The sequence below is a fragment of the Tyto alba genome, unplaced genomic scaffold (genome assembly GCF_018691265.1).
Source record: "Tyto alba isolate M040663 unplaced genomic scaffold, T.alba_DEE_v4.0 Super-Scaffold_14, whole genome shotgun sequence".
NCBI lineage: Eukaryota > Metazoa > Chordata > Aves > Strigiformes > Tytonidae > Tyto > Tyto alba.
The window spans coordinates 18120668-18137795 of NW_024881276.1; the positions used below are offsets into that span (position 1 = coordinate 18120668).

The 17128-nt window shown below is 36.6% G+C and overlaps 1 protein-coding gene across 1 annotated transcript in view; it reads left to right on the forward strand.

Moving 5' to 3' along the window:
• Window positions 1-17128, forward strand: part of IL1RAPL1 (interleukin 1 receptor accessory protein like 1) — a 348244-nt gene that overhangs the window by 304003 nt on the left and 27113 nt on the right. Inside the window, exons 6-7 of the mRNA XM_033010049.2 lie at window positions 14663-14795; window positions 16719-16864. Coding sequence (XP_032865940.1) covers window positions 14663-14795; window positions 16719-16864 — 279 coding nt within the window. The remainder of the gene's footprint in view (window positions 1-14662; window positions 14796-16718; window positions 16865-17128) is intronic.

Genomic DNA, 17128 nt, shown 5'->3' on the forward strand with positions numbered 1-17128 from the left:
ATAGAGTATCTATTTAAGATTAACAAAATAGTTATAAGTACACATATTTCTTCCACTTATAATTCCTTCTCTAATGCAATGAATTAAACTACAAAATCTCTTCCCTGATTTTTACCTACTTTGCCTTTTTTAATTTTACATTTGCCTTTCTTTCTAGAACAAAAGCATCTAGAAAGCACTGTCACTAATAGTGAAAAGGTAGTAAAATGATATTTGGAGTGTTATAACAGACACTGTAAAGACATTCCTAGTAAAAGCAGGAAGATTTCTGGAAAAAGAGTTAAGGTTTAGGTGTGTAATGAGCATGAGAGAAATTATTCTCTTCCACTGTGAAGCTTATGATCCACCGCCCCCAGCCTATAAACAGTCATGCAAATTCTTAATTTGAAGCATATGAGTCATCTCATAGCTTACAGAGTGTTAAGCAGTTTCCTCATTGCAAGGTGTAGCCTAGACCAGAGTGATAACAAGGGTGCTTTTTGCTAAGGTTTCACTAGAGTAATTTGTTTAGAGCCCTTTCCAGTGTCTAGCCATTCAAACTTTATTTATTATTTTCTTAATAAGTTGAAAGCAATATTGCCCTACAGATTATACTGAATTAAACTGGACACCCTTTATATAAATGTATTAATATATCTTGCCCTTTCTTCACACTTTTTACGTATCCTGCCTAAACAAGTAACTTCTTTGAGGAACAGATGAAAAAATAGTGAATGAAGAAATGAACAATCACAAATGTAACTAGCAATACTTGTTATAACATTGACATTTACTGGCCTCCACCAGAAGGAGGATCCATTGCAATTTAATCTGGTTTGTACAGAACAGTAATGACAGATCTACAGTATGCAACACAACCTACATTTATATCACTGATGTGGTTCAGAATGAGTAAGCTGTGGTACAGACAATGGTACAGAGAAGCAGTATAGACAATTTAATACAACACTTTACACATATATTGTTTTCAGGACTTTAGCTATTATATCTGCATATTGGTTTACTATGTAATGTACCCAGGCCTACTCATTCATTCAAGTGATGCTGGGGAGTCTCAGTTGTGAGCAAGTCTCATTGACTTGTTTCCCTTACAGTTTAATTAAACAAAACAGAGGATGGGAGGACAAATTTCTGTGAGCCCTGATGGCAGGTAAATTAGAATAGAAAACATCAGTAAGCATCCCAAAGTCATACAGAACACATGTAGCAGAGCTGAAACTGCATCTATATGTCAAGGTCAGAAATATTTGGTAAAAGATTTTGGCAATCAAACATGTTAGACTTATGGCAAGTCAGTGAAGATCCCCAAGCTTACAATGCCCCGGTCTTGAATATTGACAGTCATGTGGGGCCTTTCACACCTGATCAGTAAAGCTGGAAGTCTGAATTTCCTGTGGGCTACAACTGTCATCTCAGAAGCAGACTTTCTGTGCAACATGACTGGTATGCCAGTGTTCTTGCTGCATCTCTGGTCTTGAGATGGTCAACAGGGAGGGAACCTAGAAGCTACAGCTTTGAGAAGCTCAAGCTAGACTTCCAAGGTCCTTGTTTCCAGGCAGAAAGATGTGGAAGAGTTTCCGAGTTCACTGATATGAGGCTTGCTAGCAGTAAAGCCTTGGGATCCCCAGCTCCAAAGTTGCTGTCCTTAACAGAGTTTTAAAACTCTCAGAACATAGGTAGACCAAGGTCCAACAGGGTTTTCCAAGCCTCCTCCTGCAGCACTTGAGTTCAGAGACTGTAACTCCTGGGAGAGATTCCAGCATCTTGGCTTAACAGTCCAGCCTTGTTCTTGAGACTGTTCTGGGCTAACAGCTCTGCAGTGATAGTCTATTCAAATTAAATAAACTAACAAACAGGAAAAAAAAAAAAATAAAGCAAACAGAACGGCAAGTCTTTTTTATCAGAAATCCTGTCTCCTGGAAACCTCTGGTTTTCCATCCCACAATCTAAACTATGGAAACTTAATTCTATTTAACCCATTGTGTCCAGTCTATGAATCATTAATTTATGGTCAGTTCATAAATTAAACTGTAAAAATTATATGGGGGATATGCTTTTGTTCCTGTCTAAACAATCTAGCAATTTGCCTTGGTAATTTTAAATAATCTATTGGAGCTATTCGTGTTCCCACTTAGTAAAAGGGTGAGCCAGTAGCTCTGAATTTTTTGTCTGTCTTAGTGAAAATCTGGGGATTTGTAAAACTTTACACAAACAACAGCTCATCTGCAGCATCTCCCTCGTCACCAAGATAAGTTTTTATTCATAAAAGTGACATTTGAGTAACTAATAGCTTTTTAATAGAAATATCTCTAAAATGAACATAAAAAGCAGATTTTTTTTCCTTCAAAGTCTTCATTTATGTGGAAAATGTCATGTCAACCTTTTTATTCTACCTTTTCAACAAATGCTCTTTCAAACTTACATTTCAGTTTCATTTTAATATGTAACATGTGCTAATCATATTAGGAATGATTCACTTTATTCAGGATGGCAAACTGCTTGTCTTAGCTAGTTCTTATTCATAATGCTGCTCTTAAACCTATAGCAGAAGAATCTTTCTCATGGATAAAAGAAAGTAGCTGGTGTCAGCCAGTTCTCCCACATCTCCTTTGCAGTGCTTTGCTTTATTTTTTGTTTTTTTTTTTTTTTTTTATCTTCCTGATCACTCTTCAAAGTAATTTTGAAATATTTGATGATTTCTTATGTTAGGGCCTGGCAGATTGCAGCCTTCATAAATTGATGTACGAAGAGAGAGGTGTAAGAGGTATCTCCATGTTAACCGTATTCAAGCTGCCTCTCATCTGATCTGGGTGTTGGTGGTCTAGTCCTGGAGTTGTCTCCAAGTGGGGAAGTGCTGGCAATTGTGGAAGATCTCTCAGGGTGGGGAGGAGGGGGTAGGATGAGAAAGGGTGACTGTGGAAACATGGGGCAACAGGAGTGTTGTGGGATTTTGTTTTGAGGAGAAAAAACAATATTCTCCTTCAGCTCAGACTTTTACTGGAACCTGCTTTTTGGCTACTGCAGTGTCACTGGGTAGGTGCCAGCAGCCCATCTCTAAGAGTATATCTTCTCATTAACATCATCCAGCTTCCAATATACACAACCTCGAAGAGGTAATGTCCTAATCCCAACACCAAAAATCTTTTTCTGCTTCCCATATACTCCTTCCACACAGTACTGATCTCAACATTAAAAATGGAAATAGCTTTTACAAGAATCCTTTGTTGTAGTATAAAGGGATAGAATGCAGCAGGACATTTAAAAGTTACTGCTATTCCCATTGAGTTAGCTTCTCTCTCACACTCACCAGGACACACATTAGCTTTAGAGACTGAATCAGAGAAAATAGAAAAGTCATAGAACCAGCCACCCTATGTCATCCTATTACCTGCCTTGGACACCAAGGAAACACCGCCTGCCATCACAGCCTTGAAAAGAATCATCATTTCGTCTTCAAATTATCACCTAGAGTAGGAACAACTTTGACGTTTTTCCTCTGCTTTTTATTATCTTCCCCTCCTTTTTCATGCTTCTTAAATTCTCTCATTATTTAACACTTGACCTTTATAATCTCTCACTACAAAGAATTTTAAAAGAATAATTTATGTAAAGTTTAATATACTTGTCATCCAAAATCTAATGCATTAAAAAAAAACCTCCAAACAACTCTTGCCAAACTTGAGTCATAAATACCTCTCATTATCCTGAAACCTGGAGAAAATAAAAGATAGCAAGTTGGGGGCAAAGCATTCAACTGGATAAGGTCATCCAGCTGCTTTTTTTCATAACAATAAAATTCCGGCTTTTAACTTCTCAGATAAATGCACATGTTTTTGTTAAAGAGCACATTTCTGAACTTCTATCAGAAGACTATTTTTCCTTGTCTCTGAGACCTAATGAAGCTGATTACTGGTCCTGTTTTGTATGTACATCTTGTTAGAACAGACACATTAATTGCCTACAGAGGACATCCATATGATCTCTCATTTGATTATTGCCATTGCTGTAATTTAAAGTCTGTCAACATTTTCATCATAAAATTAGAGATGTTTTCAGGGACTATGACTCTTGTATCTAGACATTTGTCCTCCTACTATTGAATGCTGTCAGATACAGGATGCTGGCATGGTGGGTCTCTGCTCTGATTCAGTATGGGTGATTGTTTTACTCTTTAACACTTTTTTGTGCATGAAGCTTAATAATACTAAGTTAACATCTTAAAAAATATTTTTTGTGAAAGGAGGAGGATTTTAAGGGTTTTTTTCCCCCACTATTCTCTCTTCAGATAACCCATATGACACCATTTAAGGATGGATTTAAACTCCATTGAGAGTGTACACTATATGTTTAGAAAATTGGCTGGATATGTAATAATACAATACTTAATACCTAAGACCATAAATTTAGAATTGTTTTATAAACAATACTAATTTTCATATGCTGCAATTATAACACATATTTAAAAGGATGGCATTTAAATGCCAAAGGACTGAAAGTAAACAATATACTAAGCACTTTCTAAAAATCCATCGTTGTTTTATTACCAAGTAGTTTGTAACAGCACTTACAAATTATTGCATCAATAAAACTCAAAGCCTATAGCTGCAATGGTATTCTTTAGACATGATGATAGACTAGGTAGTGAAAGGGCTAACACAGCCTCTTCTTCTTTCCCAGATCTGGATTAAAATTCTGTTTTAAAGTCACAAGTAAAAAGGGTTTTTTTAAGCTTACCCTGGTCTCTCATGGGCAGGTGTGCACATTAAAAAGCCATCATGCAGCTTGGGGTGACTGGCAGCCCCAACTCTGGGTGGGCAGAGGACTAGGTGAACAGTGGGGCTGCAGGTCCGGGTGTCACCCTGCACCTCTGCACTGTCAGACACACCAGCCTGCCACCTCCCTCCTTGCACAGTTTGTATCATAAAAATTGCATAATGAACATTTGTCTCTGTTTCTGTAACCAGCAGCTGTCATACCTTCTATGTTTATTGTCACTCAAATTCTCCTTTTAGTCCTTGCTTTGAGAACTGCAAAAACTCGTAAAAACCACAAACAACATTGTAGACAATATTCTGCATTGCTGGTGTTGAATGAAGCAAGGTGAAATTTTCCTTCACTTTCTTCCACTTTTAAGAAATGTCACAACTCCCATGCCTCTCAGAGCACTTAGAAAATTAAAACAAAAATTGCAGTATTATCAAGGTGTGAAACAGGAGAAGGGTAGGTTGTGTAAATTGATCAGGAAATTCACTATCATTCTAGTAAAAAGGATTGATATCTTGCTTGCTGACCTGAGGTATTTGGCTTCAGATACAGGAGCCCTAAATCTCTCAGGAGTTTTACTTGCAGGACCCTGTACAACACAGCTATGGAAATTACAAATAAGGGAGGATGAAAGTGGACTAAAGAAACAAGGTTGCCATAGCTGCTGCAAGAAGATATATCATTTAAGCCTTGCTGTTGTTCAGGTTTTCCAGTACTTAAGAGCTTCTCCTCTTGACAAAAATGTGCAATTTTCAGTGGTGCTTAATCGTTTTCCTGGTGACAATGTAACCAGAGATGTGGTTTCACATAATTTTGAACCAATTTGAAATATTTTGACTGATGTACTAGATGTGGTTTATTTCAATTGTATTTATCCTGTTGTGCCACATTGCTTCATGGGAATGGTAGTTTTCTCTATCCTCATGCTTGCCAAATTAGTCTGGGTCTTTTCCAAATAACATTTTTCATCATATGGTATGATCTGACAAAACTGGTGAGTTCATGAAAATCTAGAACTGCTAATGTTTCCCGTGTGTGCTGAAGAGTAAAGATCACCAGAAGAAGAGTGCTTAATTGTTTGCTTTTTGTTATCTGGAGTCTCACTTTCCTTAATACCCGCCTAGCAGGTGTAGGTGATACTGTGCTTGCTACTTTCCAAAAGCTCTACTTTTGTAAAACATCCTTCATATGCGGCCCATCTCTACAGTATTTTTCAGAATACTTCCTTGTCCAAATAACGCCCTGCAACCTATTCAATCCATGGTAGGGTTGCTTATGAAGAAAGAGCAAAGGGAGTAAAAGAGCAGTCAGAATGACCAATGGAAAATAAAACCACAACTTATTATTTAACATATATGTGTGACTCCAAAACTGAGAAATTGTTATAGGAACTCAAATTGTCTAATGATTGCACAAACATTATAATTCCTCTTTCCAAAGCAATTAAAGAACAGATATTATGACACATTATAGTAAAAGACAGTTTCTAACACTGTTCATTGAGTGCTGTGTCTGAAGAAATCTACTGGCTGAACAGTTAGCGACCTAAATAGCCACAAGGTGTTGAATAGCCAATAACTTGAATGTAAACTGAATTGCCAGATCTGTTACTTAAGATTATTGATATTTTCATTTAAGTGTGATCTGACACAATAAAATGTTTGCTACAGCTCCCCAAATTCGACCTCTTCTGTAAAAAAAAAAAAAAAAAAAAAAAAGTGTTATTTCTCATTATCTAGAATCCAGGACATAGTCTGCATTTCCCTCATACAAGAAGTGTCGTGTGGTGCACCAAAGAGGGAGGCTGGGAGAAGGTGCCAGGGCTGCAGTTGGTTGCCCTTATGTGTAGGTTTTTTTGACCTGGACTAACACACACAAGAGACCAAAGCAAACCCACTATATTCTGTTCAGAAAGAGCAAGAAAACAGGATTTATAAGAAAACCTCCATGGCAAGAGATCTGAATGTTTCCATCTGTTAGGCCAACACTCTTCAGGATACAAAAAAAAAAAAAAAAAAGTCAGTTATTTCTACAGCTTGCAAAGGTAAAAGAAAGCAAAGGGAAAAGGGAGCTGTGCTATTGCAAGTGTACTATATGAGAAAATTGTTGTCATTGTAGGCATAGATGGAATGGATTATTCATCATTCTGTTCAAGTAGCTCCTTAGCAAAACAAGTTTAGTAACAACTGTGTTCTAACTCAGAGGAGCCACTGAAGTCCCACTTACAGTTTGCTGCTGTTTTGTCTCTGGATTTTGTATGGGAAGGAGGAAAATATTGAGAGCTGTAATGGCTTGAAACTGTCTTCCTTAACTAATAAAGACTTTATTCCAGCTTTGTAGTTGCTTGGGGCCCACACTCATCTTCAGAAATCCAGGAGGTTACTGTTCTTAATGTATTTCTTATCAATAAATATCCTTTACCAGGGAGACACACATTGAATTATTTTATTTTCCTAATCTAATCTCACTGAAATGTAAAAAGATAAATAGGAATCCCCCTTCTGCTTTTCTAGGAAAAAAAGCGACCCAGAGAAAGAATTTACAAAGCAAAAGCCTCAAGAGGCCATTGTGGGGCTGAGTCTGATGAGAGGCAGTGGCATCCTGGGGTGCATGATCTACCTGCCTCACTTTCGAGGCACAGAGAGAGAGACCATAGAGTGTGGTCTCCCATATGGGACTCCTTATGGGACTCCTTTATTCAAAGGGAACTTCAGGCTGCTAGCTAAGCTAGTTTTCTTACCATGTAGCACCATTAAAATGCAAAAGCCACAGCACCACAGTCAAAGGCAGTGCAATTGAAAAACGAATCCAAAACCAAAACACTGAACAATATTAAGCTATGCATGGTGTAGACAGATTTAAAGCTCCCAGGTCATAAGTCTCTAAAAGCTAAAAAACACGTGAAGTTTGACATTTAGAGCCACCTCATTTTTTTTTTTCCCCCATTGGAGATATTTTATTACCTAGGATATTTTCTTGTGACTTATATCTAAAAACAGCTAAGCTTTTAAAACAGAAATTATTTTTCGATATGACAGAGAGGGCACAGGAAAAAAAGTGTTTGAGAAATGCATTTGTCTAAAAAAAAAAAAAAAAAAAAAAAAAACAAAACAGGAGAAAATATGAGCTTCTAGAATGAAAGTTAAGTCAAGCTTGTAAAACAATTTCAGTGACTTTCCTTTTCTTTAGCAACTCTTGCTTTATGCTTGTGATAGTTGTTGTCTTCCACTCCAGCCTCTACTTCTGAAGAGAAAGGAATGAAAAATACTTGCTGAGCAACTAATTTATCAGCCTGACATTGCCATCTATCAAGAGGAGAGGCCTGCTGTTAGGAAAATCAAGATTATTGGTTCAGGGGTTGTGTTACCTCTTGTGAAATGAAGGTTAGTTTAACAATATACGTACCTGAGAGATGTTCTGGGCATTTCAAGCCCAAAGTCCCATATATCACTTCTTTTTCTGCAGTCTGGTATGATGGTTGCTGTCTTCATTGACTCTCTCTCTGACAGTCCTGCTGCTAGAAAGCCCATTCATGCAGAAAGGATTTGAGTTTCTTTTCCTTCACAAGCTACGAAGCTTTTAATATTCTTTACTTAATCTTGGATCTTACCATGTATGTTTCAGTATAGCACCTTATTAAGTGTTGCGGACTCAATACTGACTGCAGGGAACATGTAAGCAGGAACATACAGACACCTCCATTAAGTATCCTACTGTTGAACTGTAATTCAGCATCTGGAAGCTTTGCAGGGTAACGGGCAGAGGATGACTATGAGTGGGCAAATGAGTTTAGTTCTATGGTGAATGAGGGTTAGTTTCTAAGTAAAAAAAAAAAAAAAAAAAGAAAACAAAACAAAGAAACCCTAATGAACAAGAATTACTCTTTTTCACAATTAAAAAAAAAAAATATCAGACATTCAAGGAAGTGATTTTTTAACCTCTTCAATAAATAGTGATATCTACAAATTCAGTGCAAGTTCAAAAGCTACAATCTCTCTCTGAACTTGTTGCAAACATTCAGCTAATGTGGGGTTTTTCTGTGTGTGTGTGGAGGAATGCTTGTGTGTACACTCATTTTACACATTTATGGCCTGAGGGTTTTATTCAATATGTAATTCAGAGTACACAGCATAGTAAAATATGGGGAGGTCTATTAATAATGAGATATAGCTGTGTAATCACATTCAGCCACTTTGTATGATGCTTGCATGATAATATTTAGTGGAGTGATAATACCCAACTCTTTCAAACCTATATCCACTGAATTCAAAGTAGAGGTAATTTGCACATTGTATCTTTACAATTGCATGGATGCAAGATGTGATGGCTTGCCAAAGACTTCACAGCATACCACTCAGTAATGAAACTAGAATTTAGCAGTTCCCAGCTTGCAGTTATATTTCAGAAAACAGCATTTTTTAATTTTTATTTTTTTTAGTTTGGCCTAACCTGATATATGAAACATGCAGCAAAACATTTAGGATCTAGTAAGAGAGTACAAGATATCAAGATGTGAAAATGTGTATGTAAACTGGCGGGCAGCATAGCAGTAGGCAATGCTTTGCGTAGGCAAGGAAGGAATCAAGAGGAATCTCTGCAGTTCTGCTCTAAGGGAAGACTTACAAATCCTGAGAATATGATCATATGATCAAGGCTCATGGCTCAAAACTATATGTTACCTTATCCTTAATCAAGTTAACAAGAAGGCTTTCAATAACTGTTGAACTCTTCTAGGATGTGAGACTTCTCTGAAAACATGAGTACCTTCTACCTACCTGCCTGCTGATCTTGGCAGATGACATTGGCAAAACAAGTGGGTCATTGACTTTGTGAGAAATTGCCACCTATCCATCACACCTCAGAAGTTAACAGTTTCACATCTCTCCACTTGGAAGACCGATTTTTTGGTTTTGCTTTATTTCTAATGTAAACAGAAAGAATGGTATTCAGTTAACGTGAGAGATTTTGATTATGTCTGCCTTGGCCTTTTATATTTTCATTTTGGAGTGTTAACATCACAGGTAAATGGCATACTTATAAGTGTGTAGGTATTGCCTGTGCATAAATTTTATAAATGGTTTACATTGTACAGTAAAAGAAAGTCCCATATTTCAGTACAATTAACATTCTCACTCTTTTGACTCTCAATATTACTAGATGCTGAGCATGGCTCTCACATGCTTCACTTCCACAATACGTCTTTGAGGATTCTTCTAAAAAGAGGTTGCAGAATATGTCTGATAATTATCATTGCTTCCAACAAAAAATCGTTGTCCTTCACTGAGGAATCTGTCAAATCAAAGGCTAGAATAGGTGCCACCACAGTGTATGCTAACTTGTATGACTAATGGTGCAAATGTAATTTAGACTGCCCATACAAGATGACATTTCACTAATCACAAAACATTCTCTATTTGCTAATTACAACTAGCAGGTTCTTAGCTGGCTGATGGTTTTAATTTGAGCTGAAACACTAGGAATTTACTTTGACAGTTTTTTGTCAAATGTTTAGAGGTTAGACAGTGCCCTCTCCTGGACATAGGCTCCCATAGCAGTAGTTCGCAAAGTGCCCCAAATGTTGCCAATTAGAAAATAAACACAAAACTGGTGTGTTGCTCTGCTGAGAGAATTTGCTGTTTTCAAGGAAATAGACTTTGTTGTGGTCCCTCCTTTGCTCTACTTGAAAGCATACTGTGTAACAAAAGTTATTCTCAGTTTAGATGGCAAAGAGCTTTTGATTAATTTAGCTTGAACCCAGTTGGCTAGAGTTGACAGTGCAACTTTTTCACAGCAAGCAGCAGGAACATGTAGTGCTATATGCTCCAATTTTTACAAAAATCAGCTCAACACAGTAAGAACATACTCATCTTCAGAAAAAAAAGGTGATGGAGAAAGCTTACTTTTTAGGTGTTCTCTTTCATGTCTTTATTGCATTATATCACAGTAAAAAATGATAATTATACTGAGAGATCAAAAGTGTAATTTTACTCTTTATATTTTCTTGAGGATGTTTGGGGTGTTTTTGTTGGGGAGGGGGTGTGTTAATAAAAACACCAACACTATCAGTTTCACTTAATAATTCTAATCTCATGCCTTTGGACTTTTCCAGTGTCCATAAAATAGCAATTTACCCAGGACCTAACTTGAAACAGAACATTCTCAAGAATTTAAAACATCTCACAGCAAAGGGGACACACAGAGAGAGATGGATTTCCCTAGTAATTAAATTTAAAATGTGTAGTTAATTTAAAACATGTTATTTAATTTCCTTCAAATATAGACTATAAAACTATAATAATCCACTATTTACAGGAAAAATTAAATTAATGGCATAGAAAGCACTACATATCCATTCTTCAGACTTTTACAGTTTTCAAATCACTTCTGTAGTTTTTCTTAGCATAGAAAATACATGGAGGGAAATAGTTGTGCAGGGTTAACTGTGAGTGATATCTATTAATTTGCTGACAGGTTGTTTTGTATATTAGCTTAAACATAAAACAAAGAAGTTAATGTATTTACTTACTTAAATTTTGCATGTTTTCTAAAAATCTGCAGACTTCTTAAAAACAGACCGCCCATGCAGAGCAGCCGCTCTGTGCCAGGCTAGGCATACTTTGCTCACTTCAAAGGTGCACTTCTAGGGAAAAAATGCAGCCCATCCTACAGCATACACTCACTCACATGAGGGTAGCTCTGGAGGAGAGGTCAAGATGTGCTCCCAAAATATTCTGTCTGCTCAAACATTGCCCTTCAGTCAGCCTTTGCCCATTACTTACATGTTCCTGCAGCTGTGAGCACCTCTGCTCCACCAAGGGAGCCCCACTGCCCTCTGCAAAGAGCTGTGAGCTCTGGAGTAACAGACCTCCTCATTAATGGTCACAGCTGGTCATTAGCTGGTCACTGAATCTTTCCTGATGACCTGCTAATGAACTTCCCACTGGCTTATTGTGAAGATTGGTCAAGGTAGACACTATAGGTAATTTATAGCTGAACACCCAGAACGCTAATGACCTTCGCTCAGGGACTGTAATCGACATAGTACTACTAAGAGGCATTGCATCCTTCCTACTTTATTTCTCAGGTTTAAATATTTCATGTTGAATGGAAACTTTGGATTCTCTGTTTAAAAATATGTTTACATATTTTATTTAAGGGTGAAATTTCTTTTAGCATTTAATGAGGAAACGAGCCTTAGTCTTATGAACTGTTTTTTTCTGACAGTTTTTGACCTTACAAAAGGTGTTAATTTTAAAAAAACACAAACCTATATGTGTTAATATTCATCTGTAAAAAGCTCAGAGGCCTGCACAGTGCAAAAATCAGGTCTCAGTGGGTGCCTGTTAGATGCAGGAGCCTGGAGAGCTTTGATGGTTCACCATTTGTGGAGCCTAAACTCTGTGAATCATGGATAAATTGGCCAGAAGCTACAGTCCCTCTACCTGTGATATTGCCAGCTCTCAAAAGCTAAAAAGTTTTAACTGGCCCATGACTTGGTGGGAGAGCTCCAGAAAAAGCCCAAGAAGTGGCAGTGATGCATTAGGCAGCACTCTTCCCTCTAAGACAGGTAGATGATGCCATAGGGGTTATCCAATTATCCAGATGCCATAGGGGTTATTCAGTGCTTTTGGTTTAGATTTGCAGGTACCATCTCCCATTTGGAGAGTGATCAGAGTCCATCAATGCTGAAGTTACTAGGCATTTCACAGCCCTGAACATATGCTAGATTGGATGACTGTGGCCAAGATATTCATAATCCTTTAAGGTTTTGTATTTTCATTTTCACATGTTCATGTATCATAATTATTATGCACAACAAAACAACAAAAAACCAAAAACAAACAAACAAACTAGTTTATATCTGCTACACAACTGCTATAAGAAACTGTGTTTGCATCTGTTAAAATGTCCTGGGCACAACCAGGAAGTTTATTGTATGCCATTACAGTTTTTCATGCATTTGACCCACATTAAGTGCTGTCCCAATACTCATCTTATTCCCTGCAAATGGCTTCAAGACTGCAAAAATTTTTCTCTCCAGTGCTTCCAAATAGCACTTCTTGAGCTGTGTAGAGATTTAGGAGGTGTGTTTCCAGGGAGATGTCCTGACCATTGCTCCGTGAGGTATAGAAACAGGAGCTGTGGTTGTCTTTAGAAAGAGAGTTTTTGCCCTCTCACTGAAGATCTTTAGCTTACATTTGTTAACTTTGCTCTAAATCAGATGAGATTATCAAAATGTCTCATTAGTCAGAGATTAAATTTCATACTTTTGATTATGAATGTGACCCTCTTCTCCATCCTAATTTCAAGTACTGGGATATTCCTGTCTCCTTAGCAGGCATTCCTGGCAAAGTGTGTGGCACCAACGAAAAATTCATGAAATGACTAAAAGCAGCTCAGTTCCTGAACAGCTTGTGAAAGCGACATAGATGGTACTTGCCTTGATGTTGCACATCTTGATTAAAAAGATTTGATTCTGTACCTTTTATGGTGTGGATGTGAGAGTTCAAGCCTGATAGTGGAGTCAGATATTTTTACAGTAAACCACAAATCATTTCAGATAAGACATTTATTTAATAATTTCTCATCTTGTTATATAGCAGCCTTCATTTGTTTCCATACTAATAAGTAAGATGTTCAAATATTAATGTCATATATTTGAGAAGGACCAGGTCCTGACCCAAATTTTTAAGGAAATTCATTGAATGCGGATGGTCTTCTCATGGCATCTCAGTACAGAATGAAGTAATATTAACAATGCAGCTTCTTTTTTTTTTTTTTTTTTTTTTTTTTTTTTTCCCCTGGGAGCTGAGGTCAGTCAGTTTTAAAATCCTAAAATCAAAAATTAAAACTGTAAATAAAATATGAGTTTTTCCTCTGCAGTAATATAAACTCCATGAAAATACTCTGCTCAAGGGGGAAATAAACACTGCTTAAATCACATTTCCTTAAATCACTGTGTAATTATCCACTAAAAAATTCACATAGCAGTTTAGAAGAGTTGGTGCATGTTGAGACAAGTATCCTTACAGCAGAGGAGACCTTTAACCATGTGACTGTCCTCTATTTTAATCTGATTTTAGCAATGCACAAAAATTGTGCAAAGTACCGTCTTGATCCCTGTATGTGCTCTTTCTGAAACCCCCAAACCAAGTGGTACTAATACAATGTAAGACTACAGAATGAAAATTAACCATGAAGACATATTACATTTTTAATTTTCACTATAATGATTAAATAACACTGAACATATATAGAATTTCTGGTCCTTGCTGCATGTACTTAATTATTATTCCTATTAATATGGTGAGATGTGTCCCACAATGTACAGAATAAGTTCACATGTGTCCATCTCTCAAGTTTCAGCATTTAATGCTTCCCTGCTAAGATAATTTAGCGATGAGCACACATCTTTCTACTGGATGTCCCTTGGAAACAGTACCCTACAGGAAACTGTAGGCCTCTTCAGAAACCATTGTAAAGCTGAGTTTACAGACATGTAATTGCATATCTATTTTACTTTATCTGTTTTCATAGAAAACATGGAAATTTTTGGTTAAGTTAGCTCTTTTTGAAAAAAAAAAAAAAAAAAAAACAAACAAAAAACCACATAGTCTTTCATTTCCTTACCAGACAGAAAACTTGATGAAAGAATACAAAAATTAATCCTGTTCTTATGTAATCTTTAATTTAATTTTTATTGTATTTATTTTCAGAAACTACACTGAGCACAAGTGGTAAAAGAATTAGATACTTTTGGACATTTTCAGCGGCAGTTGGAAATTGAGGGTCTCTACAGATACAATTTTTTTAAAAATCAACAAAAGCAACTGATTTCAAAATGAAACTTTTTTAAAAAAAATTGAAATAACATATTTTCTTACATTCATTGTAACAGGCGGTTCTGCTAATCTCACCTGCCGAGCTTTCTTTGGATATAGTGGAGATGTCAGTCCTTTAATCTACTGGATGAAAGGGGAGAAATTTATTGAAGATTTGGATGATAGTCGAGTCTGGGAAAGTGATATCAGGTAAATGAAAAAGCATTTTGTTTTTTCAGTCAATACCTCTTTTTGATAGTTAATGTAATACTTGTTATCACAGACTAACTCAGGAACACTTTGGATCTGATCCCTGTTTTTGTAAAATCTATTCTTTACCTTTTCAACTCCACTTTCAACTTTATCCAGCAGAGAACAGAAAATGCATGCCTTGGCCAGATCTGATGTTAGAGAGCTGCAAAAGCAAAATAGCTGCCTGATGAGTACCGTAGTGTTAACTGACTGGAATTTGCATAGTGACTTTTTCAAACTGTGGCAATCTACAATAGCAACCATTAAGGCAGTTAATAAAATTAAATTAGAAAAAAAATAAATACATCAAGAAAAACAGCTCAAAGGAAGTATTGTAAAACACGGAGCCTTAAATAAGTGCTGAAGTTTGGCTTTTCTTTCGGAATGTTTTGATTTATTTTCTTCAAGGAAAAAACTCAGTTTCCTGGGATGTTATCTGGCCTGTGAAAGCCAAGCTTCCTGCTATGTGGGCTGCTTTTATCTGCTGAAATACTTGTTTTAGAGAGGATCTGGCAATTCACGTCATGTACTTCTGCTCCTAAAAGTGCTGCCTCATTTGGAAATTGAGAAAAAAGTGGTTTTGTATTGAGAATTACATGCTTGATATAGCATACCATCTCCTATCCAATACGAAGTATCTACTTGGACCTGAAGAGATTCCTTTTGCATTTATAATTCTGTATGTGTGTACATCACTGTCTCTATATATCATGGATAAACCCAGAAATGAAGGTAAATCTGTGTGTTACAAAGGAAGCTAGATAATCACAGATGTGTTATCTACAGTGATTGTCTATATTAGAACAAAATGGGCTTATTTACACTTCACTTCTTACATAGGAGTTTGCTATCTCATTAAAAGACATGAAGTCATACTAATTTTTAGCTAAACCTTGGACTTCCTCGGTGTAACCAAAGTAACAGAGACAATTTCTTTAACAAAATCAAGAAAACCACATAGGCATTCAAGGTCATTATCACCAGATATAGACAAGCATATTTCACCCCAGTTCACTTCAAGTTTATTCTAGAAAAGTCAAGATCAATACACTAAATGGTACATGATGAGATCAGCTATATTTCTAAAGCTTTTCCTAAACCCTTCATCCAGAGACTTGGCATTCTGAAAGCAGCCAAAAAGGTGACAAGAATCTCATTACAAATTTCTTTTTTTGTGGAGGGAGGAACAGAAAGTCTGGTTTCCACTTCTTCTGTCAGGTGTGATGTGAGAGAGCAGGCTGGAAAGGTTTGTCAATTGCTTTCCTCGGTTTCTAAAACCACTGATGGGCTTGCTAAGAGGAAAAGAAAGCAATGTGAAGACAGGTGGAGCCTTACTCAGAAGGTCTTTTATTTATCACTTGTATGATCAAGCGGCATCCAGTGTACCAGTTCTTTCTACTGATTTATAATACACAGTCAAATTTTACAATACATTCTAGAAATATTTTTTCAGACCATGGCATGAACACATTGTTTGAGTAGCATGTTGAAAAGCCTTAGAAAGTGCACAAATTGTGTGTTTGGCCCAGACACATAGTATGGCCTTAAAATGCAAAATAACTGTTAATTTTTCTCTCTTCTAAGATTTCAAGGCTTCACATATTACTGATCAGGGTCTCCATCACAGTGTGCAATAGTATATTATCAGTGTGCTTAAAGAAGACAATTAACTGAAGCTCTCATTAACATCTACAAAGCCAAACCTCATCATTAGAAGTGAGGAAGAAAAGGGCATGTTATGATTTAATTAAGATTGTATCAAACCATAGCAAAATTTGAAGCCAGATAGTTGTGAATAGCAAGTAGAATTATTATGTCATGATTATCTAATGCTCTGCTATGATACAAGAATAATGGCAGTGATGGTTGCTTTTTTCTCAGGGTTCTCAAGGAACATCTTGGGGAACAGGAGGTTTCTATCTCATTGATTCTTGACTCTGTGGAAGAGGCAGACCTCGGGAATTACTCGTGCTACGTTGAGAATGGAAATGGACGCCGGCATGCCAGCATACTCCTACATAAAAGGGGTAAATATGCAGCTTTTCTCCCTGAAATGGTACAATATAGGGATGGTCAGTTTGTAGAATTTCCTTCTGATGCAAGCATGAATTTTGGCTTCCAAAATATTAATAGTCAATTATTATTTTTCCCCAGGCATTTGTACAACCTCCAAATAAAACAGAAAGGTTGTTGTTAATTATGGGTGTCAACAGAAAAAAAAAATACAGTAACACCTTTTAATTATATATAAAAGATGACTTTAATAATTCATTAACTCAATAGAGGAAAAA